General features: G+C 36.6%; 1 protein-coding gene across 2 annotated transcripts in view; it reads left to right on the top strand.

Moving 5' to 3' along the window:
• UBE3A (ubiquitin protein ligase E3A) overlaps positions 1-24,621 on the top strand; it is an 87,607-nt gene that overhangs the window by 16,364 nt on the left and 46,622 nt on the right. For both annotated transcript variants that reach the window (XM_006903335.1, XM_006903336.1), the window contains 2 exons: positions 10,993-11,297; positions 16,357-17,603. In XM_006903335.1, coding sequence (XP_006903397.1) covers positions 10,993-11,297; positions 16,357-17,603 — 1,552 coding nt within the window. The remainder of the gene's footprint in view (positions 1-10,992; positions 11,298-16,356; positions 17,604-24,621) is intronic.

The raw sequence follows: 24,621 nt of genomic DNA, 5'->3' as shown, positions 1-24,621 counted from the left end.
CAGATCGACTACATCTGTGGAAGGAACCACTGGAGAAGCTCAATATCAGCTGTGAAAACTAGGCCGGGGGCTGATTGTGGAACAGACCACCAACTTAATAGTACATAAAAATAATGCCTGTACAGAGGTGGCAAAGAGTCTAGTAATAATTATTAAGTAACTGTAAGTACACTGCTACACTGTGGTTGCTATGTACAACAACAACAACAAAACTGTAAGCTGTCTTCATATTCATCACCATTTCTTCAGTGCCCCTACCAGTACAGAAACCGTAAGCAGGTAGCAGTATAGGAAAGCAGGTCACAATCTTATAATGACAAAATAAGTAATGAAGGATTCTTGATTTTTATTTTAAAAATTAAGCAGTTTCATTAATGACAATAACCTACACTTAACAAAACATCAGTTTTTCTTTCCTTTTTTTCTTTAAAAAAACTTTAATATACATTTACATTCGAAAGCCCTTTACAGCCCTTGTAATATAGTGCATCTAAAGGTCAGTGGTTTGAATTCAACTAGCTGTTTCATCAGAGAAACCAGTTGAGTTATATTCTACTTTGGTTTTATTTACATTTATATGAATGTATGCCGTGATAGTACAGTCTTTTTAGTCATATTAACTCCTGAATTTTAATGAATTCAGGAGTTTCTCGGTAACAACAGACTTCTTATGTTTGGCGACTATTCCACACCCCTGTCCCCAGCATTAACCTTGTTTCAGGTGTCTAGCTAGAACAGTACATGAATGTTCATACTGTAGGTTACAGCTTATATCATAGAAAGGGTTCAAGAGGATAGGTAAAGTGTGTGAGTCAAAAATAAAGAATGGAAAAGGGTTGATGAAGCTTACGTAATGTAGTCAAAGCTACACCTGGCAAGTTGTGATAAGCATCTTCTCAAAGTTTCAATCTTCAGATTGACACATACCTTGTGACTCAAATTCATGTTCTCAAAGTTTCAGTCTTCAGATTGACAAATACCTTGTGACTCAAATTTTTAACTTAGATCACTTTCTTTACACAGCCCTTTTTCTTAAAATTGAGTGTGGCTATGTTGTGACTCAAGGTTCTCAGGCAAAAAAAAAGACATTCCCATTAGGGCTAAAGGAATTGTATCAGTATGTTGCTGTTAGGTACCTTTGAGTCAAATATTACTCAGAGCAACCCTATGACAGCAGATCTGAATGCCATCCTATTTTGTGCCATCCTTATCATCTGATATACTTGAGCCCTTTTTAGTCTGTCTTAAGAGTCTTCCTTCCTTTTTCTGACTCTCCACCTTTTTGAGCGTGATGTCCTTTTCCAAGGACCTGTCTTTCCTCTAACAACATGACTGAAATAAATGAGATGAAGCTTTACAATTCTTTCCTCCAAAGAGCATCCAACAAAGGATGTTGGTCGTGGATCCAAGTAAGATGAAATTGTTGATAATTTGAATCTTTTCACTATCTATCGTGATGTTGCCTGGTGATCCACTGGTGAGGATTTTTGTGTGTTTTTTTATTATTTTTGTTTTCTTAATGTTGAGATATAATCCATATTGAAGGAAGACTGTAGTCTTTGATCTTATGCAATAAGTATTTCAAGTCGTCCTCACTTTCAGCAAGCAAAATTGTGCTACCTGTGTAACAGATTGTTGATGAGTCTTCCTCTGATCTTAATGCCACACTCTTCATAAATTCCAACCTCTCAAATGATTTGCTTGGCATACATACTGAATAGATATGAATAAAGGATCTTTCTTGATTTTAAACAATACAGTATTCCTTTGTTCTGTTCATTCAACTACTTCTTAAAAGAAATACAGATTACACATTAGCACAATGAAGTGTTCTGGGATGCCCATTCTTAATATTAGCCGTAATTCATTAATGCCTTTGCACAAACAATAAAACACAAATAGAAGTCCTTCCAATATTCTCTGCTTTTAGCCAAGATTCATCTGATTAGCAGTGGTATCCCTGCTCCCACAGCCTCTTAATAAATCCAGCTTGAATTTCTATGTACTTGGTCATTGTACTTTTTTAGTCCTGTTAGTGTAATATGTTAAACAAAGTGTTGCTAACTGAAAAACCAGCAAGTCAATCTTCCCAGTTGCTCCGCTAGAGAAAGATGAGGCAATCTGCTCCTGTAAAGATTTACAGCCTCAAAACCCCTATTGTGGCAGTTCTCCTCCATCCTGTAGATTGTCTGTGAGTCAGAATCTGCTTGCCTGCAGTAAGTTTATCAGAGTTGGCATGTCAAGGATTGAGAGCAAAAAAATCAGACCTTTCTGGGCAAAGTTCAGTTTTTTTTACTACTTAGCTCTTTTGAGAATTTTTATTATTATTTTTATAATTTGTATTATTTTTACTTTAGTGTATCTAAAGGGAACTTTTGGTCTTCTCTGTCTGTCCCCACCTTCTCTCCTTCCTTTTATAATATTTGAGGGGAGAGTATATGTTTAATTGTGTTTACTTGCTGGGGAGACACAAGTAGAAGATCCAAGTGATTAAATTGAAAGGTTACCAGAAGCCAAAAAGAGAACAAACTCAAAATTAAGGATTGGCAGCCTTTTTTATATAGAATGCTAGGCAGTATTTATTTTCAACTTAGCAGGCTATGCAGTTTCTGTTAAAACAACTTAAGTCTGGTATTGTAGCCCTAAAGCAGCAATAGACAGTATTTACATGAATAAATGTATGGAAACTAAATTTTAATTAATTAGATTTTCACATGTCAAAATGTGCTATTCTTTTCTGATTATTTTTTTTTAACTACTGAAAAACTTTATTACCTTCTGGGGTATAAAAAATTTGACTAGTTAAATTTGCCTATGAACAGTGATTTGACAATTATTACAGTATGGGGATTAAACCTGGACAAGAAATCTACTAAAAAGCTAATACACACTATTTTACTTAGAAAGGTGCTTGGTTTCTCCCCCTGATTTTTGCTTTGACTTACAGAGCAGTTGATTTCCTATTCAGCAATTTATATAGATTTTATTTTATAGTATTAATTATAGCCTCCAAATTAATCCTACTTATAGTTCTCAGTGCTATCTATCAGTTTTTATCTTCTGAGCTATTGCCTTGCCTAATGCTGTCCTCTACATCTTAACATGATTGAATATTCTTAAGCCTAGTGTTATTATTCACTTTATAAAATATGTCTGTTTTTTGGCTGAAAGTGGAACTGTAGGATAAGTTTGGTTCGTGTTCAGAGGCTTACTCAGTGTCATAATCCTGAGGTTCCACCATTCCTTTTAGACTAACAAATCTAGTCATTTTGTGACATTGAGTTGTGTTCTGCATTTTTCTACAGGATCCTCTGCTATGATCCTTTATAGTAGTAGTACCTGGACACCATCCAGTTTTTCTGACCTCAGGATTATAGAGGTTGAAGTTTATGTAGTTGCTTAGGCCTTTACATTAATTGTTTATATTTGTTAATATAATTGTTTATATTAGTTGATTTTTTTTTCTTCCTCCTCCTATGTTGTTGGCAGGGTTGTTGTTTTGTACAGTTGAGTCCTAACTGACACACACATACACACACCTCAGGGAATTTGTAGGGGCAGTAAATTATGTGGGAGGAGGTTGCCCGTATTCCCCACTCCAGAGTAGATTGAAATGCTACTTTGCAAGCTTTTAAGATATAAATCACTACTCACCTCAATGAGATGTAGAGAATTGTTTTTGTATACTGTATTTAGCCAATTGACTTTGATGTCTCCCAAGGTTATGGTCTTTAGACATTAAGACTAGTGACTCAGTCCTCATGGTATTTGATTGTGCTTAAGATGTTTACAAAAGTTTACCACCTGTTGGTTGGGGCACAGGAAAACAAAGTAAAACCCACTGTCCTTTGCAATGGCCCTGCATCAGGTATCTTAAACTGTTAGAAAGTTGATCGTTTCTTACAGGTTGTTGTTGTTAGATGCCATTAAGTTGTGAATGACTTGTGACCCTCTGAACAGCAAATCTGAACCATGTCCTATCCTTTGCTATCCTCAGTATTTCCGACATACTTAAGCTTATTGTTGCACTCATTTTGTTAGTCCATCTCATTGAGGGTCTTCCTTTCTTTTTGCTGACCCTCCACCTTTCTAAACATGATAGTCTTTTCTAAGGAATAGCCTCCCCTAGCAATATCCCCAAAATATGTGAGATGAGGCTTCACCATTTTTGCTGTTCTTTGTCCAAGACATGTTTATTTGGGTTTTTTGACAGTCTATGGGATATTTAGTGTTCTTCTCCAACACAACTCAAAGGCATCAGTTCTTTTCCTGTCCTTCTTATTGTCTTTCTCTCAGTGATTGAAAAGACCATAGACAGAATCAAGCACCCGTTAGTCCTCAAACTGACATCATTGCTCCTCAGTAATTTAGAGAGATTCCTGATAGCAGTCTTGCCCAGTGCAGTGTGCCTTCTGATCTCCTGACTACTGGTACCAAAGATGTTGATTGTGGATGAAAGATTACATTGTTGACAGTGTCAACCTTTTCGCCATTTATCATGATTTATCATGCCTGTCAGTCCAGTGGAAGGGTTTTTGTTTCCTTGATGCTGAGAAGCAATCCATATTCAAAGCTGTATCCTTTGTTTCGCTGCAGTGTTTCAAGTCTTCCTCACTTTGAGCAAGCAAGGTTATGTCATCTGCACAATGCAGGTTTGTTGATGAGTCTCCAATACTGATACCACATTCCTTTTCAGAGAATCCAGTTTCACGAATTTTTTGCTCATTGTATATGTTGAATAGATAGTAGAGAAAAGATACAATTCTGATGTATACCCTTCTTGATTTTAAACCATGCAGTGTTCTTGTTCTGTTCAGACAGCAGCTTCTTATGAGCAGGCCTAGATAAAAGTTTCACATGAGCACAATTGTCTGGAATTCTCATTCTATACAGTGTTAGCTATAGTTTATTATGATCTACACAGTCAGATGTCTTTCCATAGTCAGTAAAAGGTAAATAGACATTCTTCTGCTATTCTTTACTTTCAGCCAGAATCCATCTGATGTCAGCAATGATATTGCTGGTACCGACACTTCTTCTAAATGTAGCTTGAACTTCTGGCAGTTCTCTGGCAGTATCTGTTCTAGCTCTTTTTGGATGATTGTCAATTTTTTGCTGCCTGTGATATTATTGATATTGTTAAATAATTTCTACATTCTGTTGGATCACCTTTCTTGGGAATAGAGACAAATATCAGTCTCTTCCAGTAAGTTGGCCAGGCAATTGTCCTCCAAATTTCTTGGCATAGACTGATGTACATGTCTAGGGCAATATCTGTTAGTTGAAACGTGTCAGTTGGTATCTCATCAATTCTATGGGCCTTATTTCTTGCCAGTGCCTTCAGTGCCTTCAGTGCCCTTCTTCCTTCATTACTATTAGCTCTTGTTAATATGATACTTGGTGAATTTTTTCAGTGTGGACAATTCTTTTTGGTACAGTGATTATGTATATTCCTTCCATTTTCTTTCGATGCTTCCTAGATTATTCAAGACTTTGCCCGTAGCATCTTTCAGCATCTCAACTCAAAGCTTGAATTTGCATTTCATTTCTTTCAACTTTAGCAATGCCAAACCATTTCGTCCCTTTTTATTCTCCAACTTAAGTTCTTTGCATATTCCAGTATAATACTTTTGTCTTCTTGAGCTGCCCTTTGATATCTTCTGTTCATTTCGGCATTTATCACCCTTTGTTTTGGCTTCTTGACATTCTAGTGCAATTTCCAAAATATTCTCTGACATCCATCTTCTGTTTTTTAACAACCCTTTGTTCTCCTGTTACTATTGATGTCTTCCCATATCTCACCTGGTCTTTGATCATTCATGTTCAGTACTTCAAACCGATTCTGGAGATGATTCAGGTGGGACAGATTCAGTTTTATTTTGGATTTGTATACTAGTTTTCATTTTCTTCAGCTTCAATTTGAACATACACATGAGCAGTTGTTGGTCTTTTCCACAGTCACCACCTGGTATGGGTTGGTTTTGTTGTGTGTTTTTTTTTATTTTTCACTGGTTTATTTACAAAGTTCACTTATACATTATTTTTCACAGTAGATCTTTCCCATTTCTTTCATCACCTCCACCCATCGAATTTCGCAGCCCCACTTTTAAATGTCACCTCCCTCCAACCCATCCTCACTTCTCTGCTTCCACCCTCCTCCTACCATCTATTTTGATTGCTAATATTGAGCCTCTCCCACAATTCTTTCCACAGATGTAGTCATTCTGATTCTGATGGGTTAGCAGCACAACTCCTTACTAAGAGTCCCAAGATGACTACATCATTACATGACTAAAAAATTATCTCATTATAAAACTGCTAAACCACTGAAAATCATGGTCAAGCCAAGTTGACATGTATGCTTAGCCATCACAGGGAGTGTTAGACTCGCTTGACTCTCCAGCATTTATTACTACCACATGTGCACTTCTTGTTTTTCCCCAGATGTGCACTTCTTATGTAAAAAATAGTTGCATAGTAAATTTTTCACTATTTTAAATGTGATATATCAGTAGTGAGACAGTTGATAGGTGGGGAGTAGATCTGTTTACTTAAGATCATACAGGTTTTTAGAAGCAAAAGGAAATCACACTTAAATCAGATCTTTGAACATCAGGTCTTATACTGTGTTTTCTGTTTTCTAAACATATATTTTATACTATTCTATATGACTTGAATCTTTGCTAATTTTATTTTGATAATTAGTTTTTAATAACAGTATAGTAAATGAGACCATTCATATCACGTATCTTAAGTTTAAATACTGCTGACATTTTCTCCATGTGTACTTTAAAATTGATAATTATTACTTTGCATGTAAGTGCTCCTCTTGTTGCTTATATCAGATTATTCCAGATTCCAGAGAAACAATAAAGATTATGCAAAATTATTTAATTTACTTCTTCTAGGCAAGATTTTACTGAAGATTATCCAAAAATGACTGGAACAAAACATCAGCAGAGAACTGCCAGAAGTCCAGTCTGGGTTTAGAAAGGGTCGTGGTACTAGGGGTATTGTAGCTAATGTTAGATGGATCTTAGCTGAAAGCAGGAAATACCGGAGGAATGTATATATCTGTGTTTCATTGACTATGCAGAGGTGTTTGTGTGGACCATAACAAACTGTGGCTGACTCTGAGAAGAATAGGAATCCCAGAACACCTGATCGTGCTAATGAGAAACCTATACTTGGACCAAGATGCAGTCATCAGAACAGAGCAAGGAAACACTGCATGGTTCAAAACTGGGAAGGGCATACGCCAGGGATGTGTCCTGTCTCCATACCTTTTCACCCTGTGTGCAGAACAGATTATCCGGGAGGCTGGGCTCTATGAGGAGAAATGTGGGGTCAACATTGGTGGACGATCTGTCAACAATCTGAATTATGCAGATGACACAACCCTGCTTGCTGAAACCGAAGAGGACCTGAAGCGCTTGCTGCAGAGGGTCAAGGACTGCAGCTTCCAATATGGATTGAGGCTCAATGTCAAGAAGACAAGGATTCTCACCAATTGGGCCAATTGGCAGCATCAGGATGGATGGTGAAGAGATTGAGATTGTTCACAGCTTTAGTTTGCTTGGCTCTATGGTCAACACTATCGGCACCAGTGGCCAGGAAATTAAAAGGCGTATTGCCATGGGAAAGTCTGCTGTTAAGGACCTCTCCAAAGTACTGAAGAGCAGTGGTGTCTCTCTGGAGACTAAGGTGCATCTGATACAGGCCATGGTCTTTGCTATCACTTGTTATGCATCAGAGAGTTGGACGATGACTAAGGAAGATAGGAGAGTTGATGTCTTTGTGCTGTGGTGCTGGAGAAGATTATTGAGCGTATCATGGACTGCTAGGAAAACAAACAGATTCATCCTGGAAAGGGTCAAACCAGGCGGCTCCTTGGAGGCAAGGATTCTGAGGCTCCGTCTAACATTCTTTGGACATGTTGTAAGGAGGGAATGGTCCTTGGAGAGGGACATCATGCTTGGTAGGGTGGAGGGACAGCGCCAGATGGGAAGGCCCTCTATGAGGTGGATTGATTCAGTGACTGGGATGGTGTTTTGGAGACGGTGCGATTAGCACAGGACAGAGCAGAGTTTAGGACTGTTGTACACAGTGTCGCTATGAGTTGCAAGCGGCTCGACGGCACATAACAACAACTACAACAACAGGTGGGATTGCTGATTTCTATGTTTTCCTTGCCTTTTAAAAAATTAATTTTACTATAAATTTTAAAATTAAGAGAAGAAACAATAACATTTTAGCTAATTCCCAAGCATCTGTCCTCTAATTCATGACTTTCTCTGTAATTGTTTTGCATAGTTAGGGACTTCCCTATGTTTCTTCCATTACTTAAATAGTAGACATCAGACTTGCTGCAGTCATTTTTGCATTAAGAACAAACACACACGAATATAATTCATATTGATATATATGAATATGCTATCATCTTTAAGAACACACACATGGTGGGGGGTGTGTGTGTGCTTGTGTGTATGTGTGTGTGTGAGAGAGAGAATATTCCATATAGAGAATGTGGGGATAGAATACATTCTATTTTTGCTTTTAAGACCCAGGACAAGCTAGGATAGAGATAGTCTCAGAGATTGTTGGGTGGGGGTAAGTGGTATGTTAAAAGGGAAAATATAATTGGTTTTGAGAGTTAGGGGTGTAGGAAGGTGTGTACAGGGCCCCTCCATGTGCCAGTGTTTGTTTGTAATTTCCTTCCAGAAAGGGCATACCTGCTTATGTTCTCACTAAGGTAAATCCTGTAGTTTGGGAGAGGAGGACATTAATCTCCTAGTCTTTGCTGAAGAATAGCAATATATGTTATACAGTTTTTAGATTCTATGTTTCTCTTTGTTTGCATGTTGTCTTTTTCAAAAGTAGAATTACTAAAACTGCTTCTAGCAATCATGTCATGCACTTTTTAAAGCATATGTTCTAGGTTTTATTTCTCTGCATGCAATGAGAAGTAAATTTGCATGGAGCACTTGGAAAACCAAAGTATTAGAATGAATTGAAGTGTGTTTGAATTACCACTTTTTGCTACTTAAATTGATGGTTTGGGAACAAAGTTCAGCTTTTGAAATATAATTAAACTTGTTGATCTACTTTTTGTCTTGTTGAGTTTCTCATGATGTGCTTAGATTCCATTACCATTTAATACTTAGTGAGATTCTAGTTGAGGAATATTTTGATAATTAAGGGGTTTTTATTTTTTTACTTTTTCATTCCTCGTATTTACTTCCATGGTTGTGAATTTGGGACCAAAAGGAATAGTATGAATTATACTTCATTGGATCAAATAGATTACAATTCATCTTTGAACATTGCAGGGGTTTCTCCCTGCACAGGTGAAGTCTTTTAAGTTTTGAGTTTCTTCCAATTACTAATCGTCTGCTGTTCACCAAAAACCTCTCTGATAACATAACCTGTTGATTAGCACTTATTTCACTTATTATATGCACTATTTTCACTACTACAGAAAAGGGCATTTTGGGAAAAAAATGCAAGATTTTTTAATTTGCTGGTGTAGCTACAGCAGCAGCTTTTACATTTTCCTTTTTGTTTTTATAGTCTTTTTGCTGGGATGATAGGCTAGGCTAGGTTACACTAGGGTAGCATACCCTAGGCTAGGCTAGGGTGGGGTAAGGAAGAGTAGGATATGATATGGACAACCACAACTACAAACATTAACTATGGTACGTACCAAGCAGTGCAGCTTTTTCTTTTCTTTTTTTTTCCCTCCCCCCATCCAGTGCAGCTTTTTCTTAAACATCATGATTTTTCTGTGCTTCTTGAGAACACTGAATATTTTGTATGAGCCCCATAGTGTTATTTATAGTTTACAATATTGCACTGCATAGATGAACAACACAGCAGCATGTAAGAGATCACTTTTTTCCTGCATTGAGCATGTGAGAAGAACTGCACCCAAGCAAATGATTAGCATCACAGAGCTTTTTCCCCCCTTTTTTTATATTACTCCGATTTATTTACAAATTTAAATACATTGTTTTTCACAAAAGATCCTTCCCATTTCCTTCACCTTGCCCACCCATCGAATTGTGCAAACACGCTCCCTCGTCCTCATTCTCTCCTCTCTATTTACACATACACACACCCCTTGCATCCTTATACACATTCTACAATAATGATTTTTATACAGTATTTGTCCTTGTGGGACTGAGTGAGTTCAGTTAGCATAATGTTCTTCAGTCCCTCCCAAGTTAGGTAGTAATTTACAAAGTGATTGCTTCTGCATGTTTTGTAGTTTTCCATTGTATGAGTGTACCATAACTTCTCAATCCATTCATTTGTGGATGGACATCTGAGCTGTTTCCATGAGCATCACATAGCTTTTTAAAAAAATAAAGTCCTCATTCTGGTGGACCTGTGTAGTTCAAACCTGTAATGTTAAAACCTCACGTCATCAGATATACTGCAAATAGATAATGTAATAAGTTCTTGCATGATGAAAGCATTTCTTCATCAGTGTCCTTAGGAGCTTTGCTGGAGCAGCAAAAATGGACCGTTTTTTTAATGGACATTAAATTTATAAAACAAGAATAATGTAGAGTTTCTACTGTAATGGAATGTACGGTCCATGTTTCTGGCATGAAGTTAATTAGTAAGTTTAATGATAAGATTTGAGTTCCAGATTATATGCTTTGGACTCACAGTTTTTTGCAGTATCACACTGGTTTGGATATTTCATTTGTAAATTTAATTTTAAATTTGTAGGTAATTGAAAGAAAGAAAATTCTAGGTCTGCATAAAAGTTCGTCATTGATGGCAGTTCACACAGTTATAAGCCATTGAAGTAAAATTGTGAAAATACACATTTTGGGCACATAATCTCTGTTTTCTTTATCTTGGTATGGAACTTTATCACATCAGTGCTTGATTAACTTTTTGCTTTGCTGATGATGTTTTTCTATTTTACTTGAGATCTGTACTAATTAGTCACTGTGCTTATTGTTTCAATGTTTGGCACAGGAAGCGTGCAGCTGCAAAGCATCTAATAGAACGCTACTACCACCAGTTAACTGAGGGCTGTGGAAATGAGGTGTGCACGAATGAGTTTTGTGCTTCCTGTCCAACTTTTCTTCGAATGGATAACAATGCAGCAGCTATTAAAGCCCTTGAGCTTTATAAAATTAATGCAAAACTCTGTGATCCTCATCCCTCCAAGAAAGGAGCAAGTTCAGCTTACCTTGAGAATAACTCAAAAGGTGCCCATAACAACTCCTGCGCTGACATAAAAATGAATAAGAAAGAAGGACCCCGAGATGATTTTAAAGGTAAGATATAACTTTGAGAATTGCTGATTGAGAACCGTATCGAAGATTTAAGACTTTTGTTTTTTGTTTTGTTTAGCCTGATTGTGTGTCATTTTAAGACAAGATAGAAGAGTAAAACAGTTTTTAATTATGTTAAGGACAGCACTAACAACTGAGTTAATAACTAAATCCTCATTCGTGGTCTTTAACTCATCTCATTGCTGTGAAGCCAGAACTTATTCATACGATTGTCCACCTTTCTCCCAGGGAACTGCGGGTGGATTCTAACTGCCAAGGTGACGTAGTTTGGGTAGCAGCATGGCTCTTTATGGACTGCACTACCAGAGCTCCCATGATTTATAATTAGATTATACTCTATAAGTGTAAAAATGAGTTGATTAAAACTTTGTATACATTTTCCATGGGGAAAACTACATCAAGATAGTTATTAATCTCTTTTTTTTTTTAGGATTGATTTTATGATAGTTATTAATCTCTTACAGTAATTCACAAATTCAGTTTAAATCATAGACTGTTGTTATTGTGCCATTAAATCCGAACTGACTCCCCAGCAGATTTTCCGAGACTGTAGTAAGTTGCATGGGAGAATTGCCTGACTTTCTCTCGTGGAGTGACTGGTGTATTCAAACCACATACCTTTCTGTTAACAGCATGATTCCTTATCACTGAGTTCTGGACCTAGGGGACTGAGTAAGAGAAACAGAAAGAGGAAAAGGAGATCTTCTTCACTTTTTCATAACAAGGCAAAATGTTTTAATATTGCCTTAGAAATACCCGCCTTTCTTTTTTCATGTATTTTCTCATATCCTGCTCATCTCTCCTCAGGCATCTAGTAAACACTCAAATCGCCAAGGGTCAGTCTTCTCTTTAGTCTTAATTTGTTTTCTAAGTGACCTTTCAAACTCTTCTTTTTTCATAGTAAAGGAAGTCAGTAACAAGGTAACCAGATTTCTGAATGAGTTACCTGGGTTGGCATTGCCAAAAGCCTTACATTTTGAAGGAGGATACTGCCTATGGAAAGTTAGAGAAAACTACACCATTATTAGAATTACTTTAATGGGTTTTTTTTAATGATTTCTAATTATTTTCACAAGAAATTTGATTTTTATGACTTTGTTCAGCTTTGTTGCTATAAAATGAATAGTATGTCGCATGAATTAGATAGACGTTGGATAATAGATGGATGTTGTCCATATATATAATCTAGAAACTGGACTGGCTCCATCATGTTCTTTTCCTCAGCAAGCTTATACCATATAGTAACTGAATTTAGAGTATGTTGACACAGTGGAATGCAACCAGCCCTAGCTGTGCTTACTCATACTCTTGGGCATGTGCTTGGTCTTACAGGTACTATCTCTAATCTTTCATTTTTCTTTTGTTCATGTTTCCATAATTCAACACTGTCCCTTTCAACATAACTTATCCTTTAAAGCTTCCACTGTGATACTGTCTTCCCATTTTTCCTTCAAAATTTCTGTATCAGTTGTAATATATTTCTCCTAGGGGTTTTAATCACACTAGTGTTTTTTATAACTAATTTGGGGTTTTTTTAACTAATTCTTTTTGTTAATTCCAGTTGCAAATTTACTTAAATATTAAGTTTTCCATACCAAATTCTACTGTTGCATACTTTATTAAGGTGTATAATTTTATAAAGTAAGAGGATCTTCAGGAACATATATTAGAAAATATACAAATATGTTTTACAAAGCACCTCTTAATATTTATAAACTAAAGCAACTGCTGTTCATTTAATTCAACTCAGAGTCCCTTCAAGTTTTTTAAGCATTAAATTTTTACTTCAGGAGACAACCTATCTTTCTCCCTTGGGAGGGTTAGTAGATTTGAAACATTGGCTTTTTAAGAGTCTGCTACATTATGCACTACACCACTATGGTTCTCTTTTCATAATTGTTATTCGGAGCTGTCAAATATAACTTAGAGTGACCCTTATAACAACAGATCTGTACCGTGTCCTATGCCACCCTCACCATCTCTGATATACTTGAGCCCATTGCTGCAGTCATTATATTAGTTCATCTTGTTGACAGTCTTTTTCTCTTTTACTAACCCTCCACCTTTCTAAGCAGGTCTTTTTCCAAGGAATGAACCCTCTTTAACAGCATGCCCAGAGTATGAGAGGAAATTTTGGCATCCTTGCCTCTTAGCAACACCCTGCTTGCACTTCCTCCAAAACACATTTGTTTGTTTTTTTAGTGGTTATGAGATAATTAGTACTCCCAACAGCTCAAGAACAGCTCAGAGACACTGATTCTTATGTCATCCTTATTGAATATCTTTTTTATTTTCTTTGGGGTTGGATTTTGACATTTGTGGGGGTTTTCTTCCTTACTCTGACTTCACAAATGTTTATATCTCAAATTACAGCATTTTTAACACATACTGTAATTTTCAAACCTCAGCTTTTTAAACAAAACACTATATAAGTATTGATACATTTTAAATTGATTTAGTAGAATGTCAGAATTAATTGATGCTATTCTGTCAATAGAGAGCATGTATATCTAGGATACTGCTCTCCCTGAGAAAATATCTTACAGAGAATGTTTAATAGAAGATGCTTATATAGTTAATAGAATAAATACAAGACTTAATTATCAAAGATTAGGTCCCAGTAAGGAATTGTATAAGTATTAGGGCTGTGGTCCTGTGGGCCTTAAGTCAAGTTTGTGGTGTAATAAAATTTGCTGTTTTGAAGGCAATGCAGTGGGCCTTACTATTCCTTTTTCCACCACCTTGGAGCCTGTGAAGGCCTCCTTGGAAGCAGAACTTCTAAACCACAGAGATGGCTTGGAGGCTTTGGTGCAAAGCCACTTTTGCTGCCCATAAGTGAGGTCTCTGGAACCAGAGGGAGCACACAGCTCTTCTTAAAATTGAAGGTGTTTATGCCCGAGATGAAACAGAATTCTATTTAGGCAAGGAATGTTCTTATGTTTCCAAAGCAAAAAATAATACAGTGACTCCTGGTGGCAAAACCAATAAAACCAGAGTAATCTGTGAAAAGGTAACTCGTGCCCACGGAAACAGTGGCATGGTTCAGGCCAAGTTTCAGAGCAACCTTCCTGCTAAGGCCATCGGACACAGAATCCGTGTAATGCTGTATCCCTCGAGGATTTAAACTTACTGAAAAGCAAACAAAATTAGGGATTTGTTAAAAAAATTTGCTGTTCTTAGAAACCAACTTCTATGAGCCATACAGCCAGTGATCACTTTGCCTTTTATATTGTATAGTATATAGTACATTGTATTCCAAACTATGGTTCATAGGGTGGTGATAACACCGTAGTACATATATGTAACAATGTATTTAGCAGAGTGAAAGTGAAATTATCTACATGATTCTAAAATGTTCTTTTGCTTAAACGTTGATCTATCAATAACAGATCATTCACTCCTTTGATTACAGAATATATTCACTGTTCTCAGGATTATGTTCTTGAGCAATTTAATTGCCATGAAAAGTTAATACCAAAAAAGTAGCATTTGTTTCCTTTGTGTTGAATAAAATACCTAAATCATTTCTTTGTAATGGGAAGAGCTCCATCATTGTTACTCAGTTTAATTGATTGTGAAGACTGTGATTTCATCATAAAATATTAGTTTGCAATATGTTGCAATTTAAGTTGCTTTAGTTACAATAAATTGTTTTATAATCATTCACTCACGGTCATTAAGTCTTAACTGACTCATAGTTGATGCTCCAGAGGGTTTTCAGAGAGAGGCAGAAAGCATGGAAGCAAATTTCCTGTCTTTCTTCCAAGGAGCTGTTGGTAGATTTGAACTGCTAAAGAGGGCATGGCCGTTGGGTTAGCAGCACAGCTTTCTACAGACTGTGCCATTTGAGCTCCCTAATAAATGCTAGTTTTGACAATTGGAAAAAAAAATATAATTTGTAGAGACGTGTAGTCTTTGTGTAATTTGAAGATGATAATATTACTTAGCTTATTTTTTTATACAAGTGCCAAATTTGTCTTGAAAGAAGTACAACCAGAGTACTACTTAGTGATGAGAATGGAAAGATTGTTTCACATACTTTGGGCTTGGCATAGGAGAGTCCAGTCTACAGAAAAAGACACTGATGACAGTTGATGACAAAAAAAGCAGGAAGCCTTTCAGATGGATTGACACAGTGGCTATAGCCTTGCAGGCTATAGCGATGCACTCAAGCAGAGTGTATTGTAAAAATGGCACAGGGTCAGACAGGACTTCACTCACTCACAGACAACTTGACAAATCTTAAGTGATTGTTTTCTCTACATGTGAGTCAGTCATGTCTGTCCCCATTTGTTTGGAGAGCGAACTGTTTTGTAGACTTTCACTTTGGTAACTACATAGTATTTTCTGCGTTTACTTGCCTGCTTACTATTTCCCTTCTTTTTCACTTTGTTTTTTATTGCTCAATTCCTATTTCCTGCTGCTTTGTAGGGTTTATACCAATCTGATTCTTATCTCCAGATGACAGTTCCATAGGGCTTTTGAGAAATTATTGATTCTTCTCAGTAAAAAACCAGAAAAACTCTTCTGTGCCCATCCCGCCCCCCGCCCGCCAAAAACCCCAAACAACAACAAAGTATACAGTGGTAGAGAAAGAGCTGTTTTCAAAAGAGGGACTTTTTAATTTGATAACAAAATAGTAAAACAGGAATGAAATTCTTCAAAATAGGGGCTTCTGCTATAGTAGAGTTTTAAGGGTTTATATTGTGATGAATCAAAACATGATATTAAAAGTTGTAAATCACAGTGATATTGAGTGCAGAGGAGCCCTGGTGGCGCACTGGTTAAGTGTTCGGTTACTAACCACACTGTTGGTAACTGAACCAGCCAGCTAATGGAGAAAGATGTGGCTGTCTGCTTTTGTAAATATTAGTAGCTCTTTGGGCATTCTGTGCTTTCTTACAGGGTTGATTTTTCTCTGAATTTGGTTTTGAGGTTTTATTAATTGCAAAATATTTGTTTGACATTTCATTAAAACTCACTAAAGTAAATTTATGTATATGTTAAAAATAAATGTCTCTTTTTTTCTTCAATTTTCTAGATGTCACTTATCTAACCGAAGAGAAAGTATATGAAATTCTTGAATTGTGTAGAGAGAGAGAGGATTATTCCCCTTTAATTCGTGTTATTGGAAGAATTTTTTCTAGTGCTGAGGCATTGGTTCAGAGCTTTCGGAAAGTCAGACAACACACCAAGGAAGAACTGAAATCACTTCAAGGTAAAGATGAAGATAAAGATGAAGATGAAAAGGAAAAAGCTGCGTGTTCTGCTGCTGCTATGGAAGAAGATTCAGAAGCCTCCTCCTCAAGGATAGATGATAGCTCTGAGGGAGAGAACAGTTTACAAAAACTAGGCCCAGATGATGTATCTGTGGATGTTGATGCCATTAGAAGAGTCTACACCAGATTACTCTCTAATGAAAAAATAGAAACTGCCTTTCTTAATGCACTTGTATACTTGTCACCTAATGTGGAATGTGATTTGACCTATCACAATGTGTACTCCCGAGATCCTAATTACCTGAATTTATTCATTATTGTAATGGAGAATGGAAATCTTCATAGTCCTGAATATCTGGAAATGGCTTTACCATTGTTTTGCAAAGCAATGAGCAAGCTTCCCCTTGCAGCCCAAGGGAAACTAGTTAGACTGTGGTCCAAATACAATGCAGAGCAGATTCGGAGAATGATGGAAACGTTTCAGCAACTTATTACTTACAAAGTCATAAGTAATGAATTTAACAATAGAAATCTAGTGAATGATGATGATGCCATTGTTGCCGCTTCAAAGTGCTTGAAAATGGTTTACTATGCAAATGTAGTGGGAGGAGAAGTAGACACAAATCATAATGAAGAAGATGATGAAGAGCCCATTCCAGAGTCCAGTGAATTGACTCTTCAGGAGCTATTGGGAGAGGAAAGAAGAAACAAGAAAGGGCCTCGAGTAGATCCATTGGAAACTGAACTTGGTGTTAAAACTCTAGATTGTCGAAAACCACTTATCCCCTTTGAAGAGTTTATTAATGAACCTTTGAATGATGTTCTAGAAATGGACAAAGATTATACTTTTTTCAAGGTAGAAACAGAAAACAAATTCTCTTTTATGACATGTCCCTTTATATTGAATGCTGTCACAAAGAATTTGGGATTATATTACGACAATAGAATTCGCATGTACAGTGAACGAAGAATCACTGTTCTCTACAGTTTAGTTCAAGGACAGCAGTTGAACCCATATTTGAGACTCAAAGTCAGACGTGATCATATCATAGATGATGCACTTGTGCGGGTAAGTTGTATGGTTGTTTGAAATTAATACTACATTAAAAAATCTAGTAATGGGGAAATTGGAAAAATAAGGTTGTATTACAGGCCAGTGAATTAATTTTATAAGTTACTCTTGCAGAATTATAAATATATGGAATTTTATGACCTAGGAGTACATGGAAATTTCTAATCTTAATTTTGAGTACTTTTGTTCTTGTTTATATATGTGTTCCACAAAGTATTGACAGCCTTATATAATAAAATTTCTTTCAAATAATACATCTTTCTAAATCGTAACTACTAGCCCCAGAGGTTTTTCCCATTCAGAAGGGAAGTGGATGTTTATATGACTAGAATATAGGGAATAAGCAAGCCATGACTGTAGATGTGAAATCTGCAGTGGTGATGTGAAGCCTAACAGCAAGACCATGCCATAAAGCAGTAAATAGTGGTCACAACTTGAGAGCCACATAAAATTTGGAGTTCATTCTTTTGAGTGTGAGGTGACTGTGCTCCAAGTTTGAATAGACTGCCTGCATGAGTTTACATTCTTCCTGGCCCACTCTGAATGTCTCTGTGGTTCTGCCATAGTTATGGTGTTTCTTTATACTTAAATGTCCATGGGGACAGCTCTAGATCATATGGTTGTTAGAACTTCTGGGAAAAGAGCAGCAGTCCTAAGAATTTTGCAATTAAATAATGACTATTTCAGCTCCAAACCAGGGAGTTTAAGCTGGAAAAATACTGGGAGATCGAATTTCTTAAGATGGGGTTGCCTTTTGTTCTTTTTCAGAACCTGAGAAATTTGAGCCTCAGTTAAGAATATGAAAATTGAAACAGATTCATAACATCAGAGTTTACATTTGTTGCAGGGTTGATTTTTCATTTATTTTGTTCATATTATTAAATATTCCTGTCACTGCTAGTTTTTCTTCACCTTAATTAAAATGGAATGTCTGTTAAAACTAAGATAAAATTCGTTGCCTAAACGAAAGGATAATAGGAATCTCTGATTCAGACAGAAAAAATAGTGTACTATTATTTATTTAAAAATGCATATTAGGTTAGAGTAGATTTGGCTAATTCAGAGAATTTCTAAAACCATAAACCAGTGGGAAATTTGAGTTGTCAGTAATTAAAAAGTTGCAGATATTTTGTGCCTTCTTTCTTCTTACTGGGCTGTTTTTGGTTTTGTTTTCTCTTTTTAAAAATTCAGATATATTCCTAATCTTGAGAAAAGAGACTGCATTATTTCAGCAACCCAGTTTTTAGAACACAGAAAACGGAAATTAACTGCCTTAACCAATTACCATTGCTTGATTTCTGGTGCCATTTTATTTTATATAATAGAAACATGAATTATTTATTATGCTTATTCTCATTCATCCAATAGGTTATTTACATCGTTTAGCAGGACAGTAATTTTTTTAAAAAAAATAAATGTATATTGTCTAGAAAGTCTTTTGAGCTTTATCTTAAATTAGAACCAACTGCCAACACAATACATATTATGTTTGGCTTCTTGAGTTGGGGTCCCTTTAACTGGTTTTTGCAAAAACTGTTCCTTTCAAAAACAGTGAATTTACTCTGTAAGGTTCAATTCAGAGCTTTTTTAAATTTAAAAATACCCACTCTCATGTCTGCTCAGAAGTTTATTCCCTCCCAACCTTTACTTTGCTTTTCCTAGTAGTAAAGGAAGACTAGCAGCCAGCAAAAGTTTAGGCACTTGCTATATAGTTACATTGATCTGGTTTTTTATTTTGTTTTTTAAATTGTCTTCTAGAATTTAGAAGAAACCATTTCTAAACTCTGAATTGATACTAGAATAAAATTAACTTCGACTTTTTGTTGTTGTTGTTCATTGTCAAGGTCAGTTTATTTGAGTTCCCTCACTTGTTTTTTTTCCCCAAAAAATTATTTTTTCTAATACTTGTTACACATAGTTAAATTTCTCTAAAGAAAATTTTTAAAGATTTTCCCTTCTAAAAATAAAAAGTGCTTTTTATAAGCTTGTTTATATTGAGGAATATTCTCAATTTTTTCCATCATATAAGACGCAAAGAAAGCATGTTTTACAGAATTATTGTAACTACAATTACTCTTCTTCCCCCTCAGCTTTAATTAATCATAACTTGAAATTAAGATTTGTCTTAATATTATTTACTCAAAACCAGTTCACTGTATTTGAATTGTAACAGTTTACACAAGCAAGTTAGTTCAGAAATCCTAAGTGTACTTTTATATTTTGCAAAGCAGTGGCTACCCAGTGATAAGTAATGTCCACTGGAAAGCTTTATTAGCTTTATTCTTAAATGCTAACACTAAGCTGGTTTAATCCTTAATTTTTTTTTGTTTTGTTTTGTTTTTTTAAATAGCACAATGTGAAAATACAGGAAAATAAATTTCAAAATGAGTCTTGACAATGAAATTTATAATCTATTTTTAGAAAATACAACAGATAATCATAAAGTCACATTATTTGAGTAATAAAACTTAATTTTACAGCTAAAGTACAACTCTAAGGTAATAAAATTTTTAAAACTTTCCCAATGAAAGTGTACTGATTGATTTTTCAATATAATATAATATTCTCCTGAGGACTACTTTACTTTTCTGAGTCTCATTCTTCCTTTTAAATCTGTGGGATAAGCAAATTGCAGCCTTTCTTGGCAATTTTGAACCAGAATGGGGTTGGAAAGGGATGAGGATATAAGACACTTGATGGTGAGCTCAATATTAATAACTAAATCATTTTATAACCCTAAACTTTTAAAAAGAGTTAAAAAGAATTCAGCTATTCCTTACTCTATAAATGAGAGGTCCAGAAGATTGTGAGCATGGAGGGTGAAATAAGGATAATAATTTGAATTAATATTTTAAAGTATATTCATTACTTTCATGGTCTTAATAATTTAATTCTGACTAGCAAATTGCTTCTGAACTGAAGATCTTTAATGAAAAAAGAAATATATGTTAATGGCATTTTTAGTAGTTACCGATGGTGGACAGTGTTTGGTGGAGCTCCCAATTTAAGACAGGTTTGGAAAGAGGAGTGACATCTACTTCCCTAAACAACATGCCTCTAGAAACTCCATGAACTTTGATAATTGTCGATAGTTAGATAGTTATAGAAAGGCTTCAGGCCTTTTGTTCATAGGTTGGCTTTGAGTCGTGCTCAACTCGAAGACAACCAATAACAACAATAGCATTTTTTTAGTAGAATCTTTTTTTTATTCAGAAAAAAACCCCAAAAAACAAAAAGTTTCGAACCACACACAGGAGGGGTATGGGTAGGGGGAGGTATCTGTCCATCCAGTCCTGCCCCCTGCCCATATGGTTTTGGCAGCAATAAAGGATGTGGGGTAATGGCCCCAAAAAATAAAAATGGTGTATGTGTATGGGAAGGATAGGGGTGCAAAAGCAGTGGGGAGTGGTGGGGTAAGGGGCAGACGAGGTCAGTACTGGGCACAGGTGAGAGGCCATTTCATAACATTTCTTGTTGATCAAACTACCGTGGACACCTTCTTTGCCTATCAGCAGGACTAGCGTCTTGGCAATCATGGTGATAGTAAGGTTGAAGGTAGGTGCTCCACCAGTACTCTTGGTGCGAAGATCCATGGTATATTCCCCATCCACTAGCAGTGAGTCCCGGATCACAGAACATTTTTGGCCCTCAAGTGGCAGCCCATTCACAAGAAAACCTGACCGGTCTTTGCCAACAAGAACTCCAACCTCAAGTGGCGTGATTAACGAAGGTTTTCTCGGGGACTGCGGCCCAGACGGAGGGCGAGTTCTTATAGCCCACGATGGCCGCGTCCTGACAGGTCCCATCCACCTTGAGGTTGTCGATGTAGGCTTTCCACCCGGCCATGTCTCTTCTATTGGACTGTTCTAAGTGTTGTTGCTGGGGCCTCGGGTAGAGCTCCTGCTGCCTCGGTCTGGCGGGCGGGGGATGCATAGGGCTCGGGGCACGCGCTACCGTCCAGACCGCAGCGGCTCTTCTAGCTGTGCAACAGCCCTCGCACCGCCACTTCCTCAGTAGCATTTTTTTAAATCTATGATTCTATTGCTTGTAAAGAAACCTTATTTTATTACCATTACAGCTGAGGGGGAAAGTGCTCACATTTATTTATATATATTTTGTATATACATAAATATATGTTAAAGTATATAATTAAAATGTATGTGTGTATTCAGATATATATGAATATACATAAATAATCACGTGTTATGTATTTTTTTTACATATATTTAAAGAATATGCACACATGATTAATTTGTTATTTTTCTTAGGCAAAACATCGCCAAAGAAAGTGAATGCATAGACATAAAAAAAGGTTTCTTTTTTAAAATGGTAAACATATAGGTTTAATAGAGAAGACTTTGTTGTCATCAGGGACCTGTCCAAAATTACCTTTATTTACCTCTAAGTAGGAAACTTACGAAGAGTTTTGTTATTGTTGTATGTTGTTCTGTTTATTGCTTGTTTTTAAATCTGTGGTTATACCCACTGAAAAGTCATATTTAGAAGCTTTGATACAGAGCCTAGAATTTTGTAAAGTATTATCCTCACATTTACATACCCATAAAGACACTGATAAGAGCTTTGGTGGAGCTCTGGTGGCCTAGTGGTAAGAAGGTGCACTGCAATCTCAAAGGCATGTGGTTCGAATCTACTAGCTGCTCCATGGAAGAAGGAAGGGCAATCTTCCATGCAATTAACTGCCTCTGAAAACCGACTGAAGGGTCAGCTATAGGTCAGTTCTAATTCTACGGTACACAACAACAAAGATTGCAAACTAGTATTTAAAAAAAGATGACTATTGGTTCAATTTATCTGTGTGTGTTTGTGTTTAGTCAGACAATTTTTTTATGTAAGTATGTATTTAGGGAACTGCCAGGTTTTTAAGAGGATGTTGACAATAGGTTTTGTATAGTTGAGAATGGTATATAAGACTTGGTTCAGATTAGGTCATGGAGTTCTGAAAATTTCAGTAGATATTTAAAGACCAAGGACAAGGTAAAGGTGATAAACACAAATAAAAAGTCCCACTCATATAAGTTCTCTCTAGCAGTTATGTTCAATTTTTTGTAAAAATCACTTACCCATTTAATCTCTAGTGAGACTGCCTTAATCCCTAGCATTGGTAAAAACTCACTTATTATTGAAAGATGAACTTGATTCTTCTGTTTACCTGTTTGCTTTCAGCAGTTTAAAAATAAGAATATCTTGAGCTATTCTGAATATGTTTAATTGTATACAGTCACTTTATTTTGCTCTATGAGCTTATTAATTTTGTTGGTTATAATTTATTCTAGTGCATAAATTATTCATACTTGGTCTTTGTCCTCAGAGTAATGTATTGGAACTAAAAAACAAAGTATATTAACATAAATTGTCAATTGTTGTTATGTGCCATTGAGTCATTTGTGACCCTATGTACAACAGCTCTGAAACCAGCCCTATCCTGTGCCAATTTTACTGTCTCTGACACACCGACCCCCATTACCTTAGTCACTGAGTCAATCCATTTCATCGAGGGTCTTCCTCTCTTGTACTGTCTCTCCACCCTCCCAAGCATGATGCCCCTCTCCAAGGACTGGTTACTCTTTGCAGCATGCCCAAAGTATGTCAAACTTCAGAATCCTTTCCTCAAGGAGCACTCTGTCTACACTTTTCTCGGCAACGTATCTCTTTGTTCTTTTCACTGTCCATGGGATATTCAGAGCTCTCTCACTAATACAACTGAAAGGTATCAGTTCTTCTGTCATCGTTACTCATTGTCCAGCTTTCATATGCATAGCAGGTGATTGGAAGTACCATGGCTTGAATCATGTGTACCTTGATCTTTAAACTGACATCATTGCTCTTCAGGACATTGGAGAGCTCCCTAACAGCAGGCTTGACCAATGCAATACATCTCCTGATCTGACGTTAGTAAGAATGTTGTGAATCCAAGTAAGATGAAATTGTTGTCAACTTCAGTAATTCTATTTATCATGATGTTGCCTATTGGTTCAGTGGTGTGAATTTTTACCTTCTTGATGTTGAGATGTAATTCATATTGAAGACTGTACTCCTTGACTTTCAGCAAGCACTTCAGATCCTCCTTGCTTTCAGTAAGCAAAGTGGTGTCATCTGCATAAAGCTGGTTGTTGATGAGTCTTCTTCCAATCCTGATACCACTTTAAACAATTTTTTTAGAAAACACATTTTATTGAGCTTCATAAAAAAAATAATGCTAGTATGGACCATCAGAAGTTAATTACACTGAGGAATGCTACACACACTTGGCACATGTTGTAAGGTATCATGGCATCATCTGCAAACATCCACATGACCGTGGCGCTTTGCACCTAGGAGGTACCTCGGAGGTGAGTCTCCTCCTTAAACTTGCTCACTCAGTACCATAGAGACAGAATCAACTCATTGCTCAATCTCTGGCTGCAAATTGCATGGGAAATAGCGCATATTCCTTCCTCCTGCCAGTGGGAGGTGCTGATAGAGTTGAAACACTACAGACATCCATTGCAGCCTTTGGGTTAATAATACCACCCCTTAAATGATCAAGGCTGACCTTGGCAAGGAGAAGATGACCTATTTCCACCCTTAAGAACCTCCCAAAGTAGCCAGAACGTAGAGAATGCCCTGTTCCATGACCCTTGGGACAAGGCATCCCTTGAGCAACTCTGAACTTGGAGTATATGACTAGAAGTTGAACCTGTATTAGAAGTACTATCTTGATGTATGGCACGCAGCTTGGACATTCTCCTCTGTACGATTGTACTTACCACCTGGATCACCATCTTCCAGATATACTGGCCCTGCAAGAGTGCCCTTGGGGGCTTCCTCTCCTCCACCATCCCTCTGGGTAGCCCCTGACACCTTCTCACAGGCATTTGGATTTGATTCATTTTCCCAGGACAGGCTGTTTCTGCTCTTGGCTCTCTCTTGAGCCTAAGATTTTTTCCCCATTGTCCATGGTGTCTCCTGATATTTCCCTAGTAAAAACATGATTCTAAAAACCTCCCAGAAAGGC

This window comes from Elephantulus edwardii, unplaced genomic scaffold (assembly GCF_000299155.1).
Source record: "Elephantulus edwardii isolate Elephantulus edwardi_28Jun2011 unplaced genomic scaffold, EleEdw1.0 scaffold00568, whole genome shotgun sequence".
Classification (NCBI taxonomy): Eukaryota; Metazoa; Chordata; class Mammalia; order Macroscelidea; family Macroscelididae; genus Elephantulus; species Elephantulus edwardii.
This window is presented reverse-complemented; position numbering and strand designations above follow the sequence as displayed.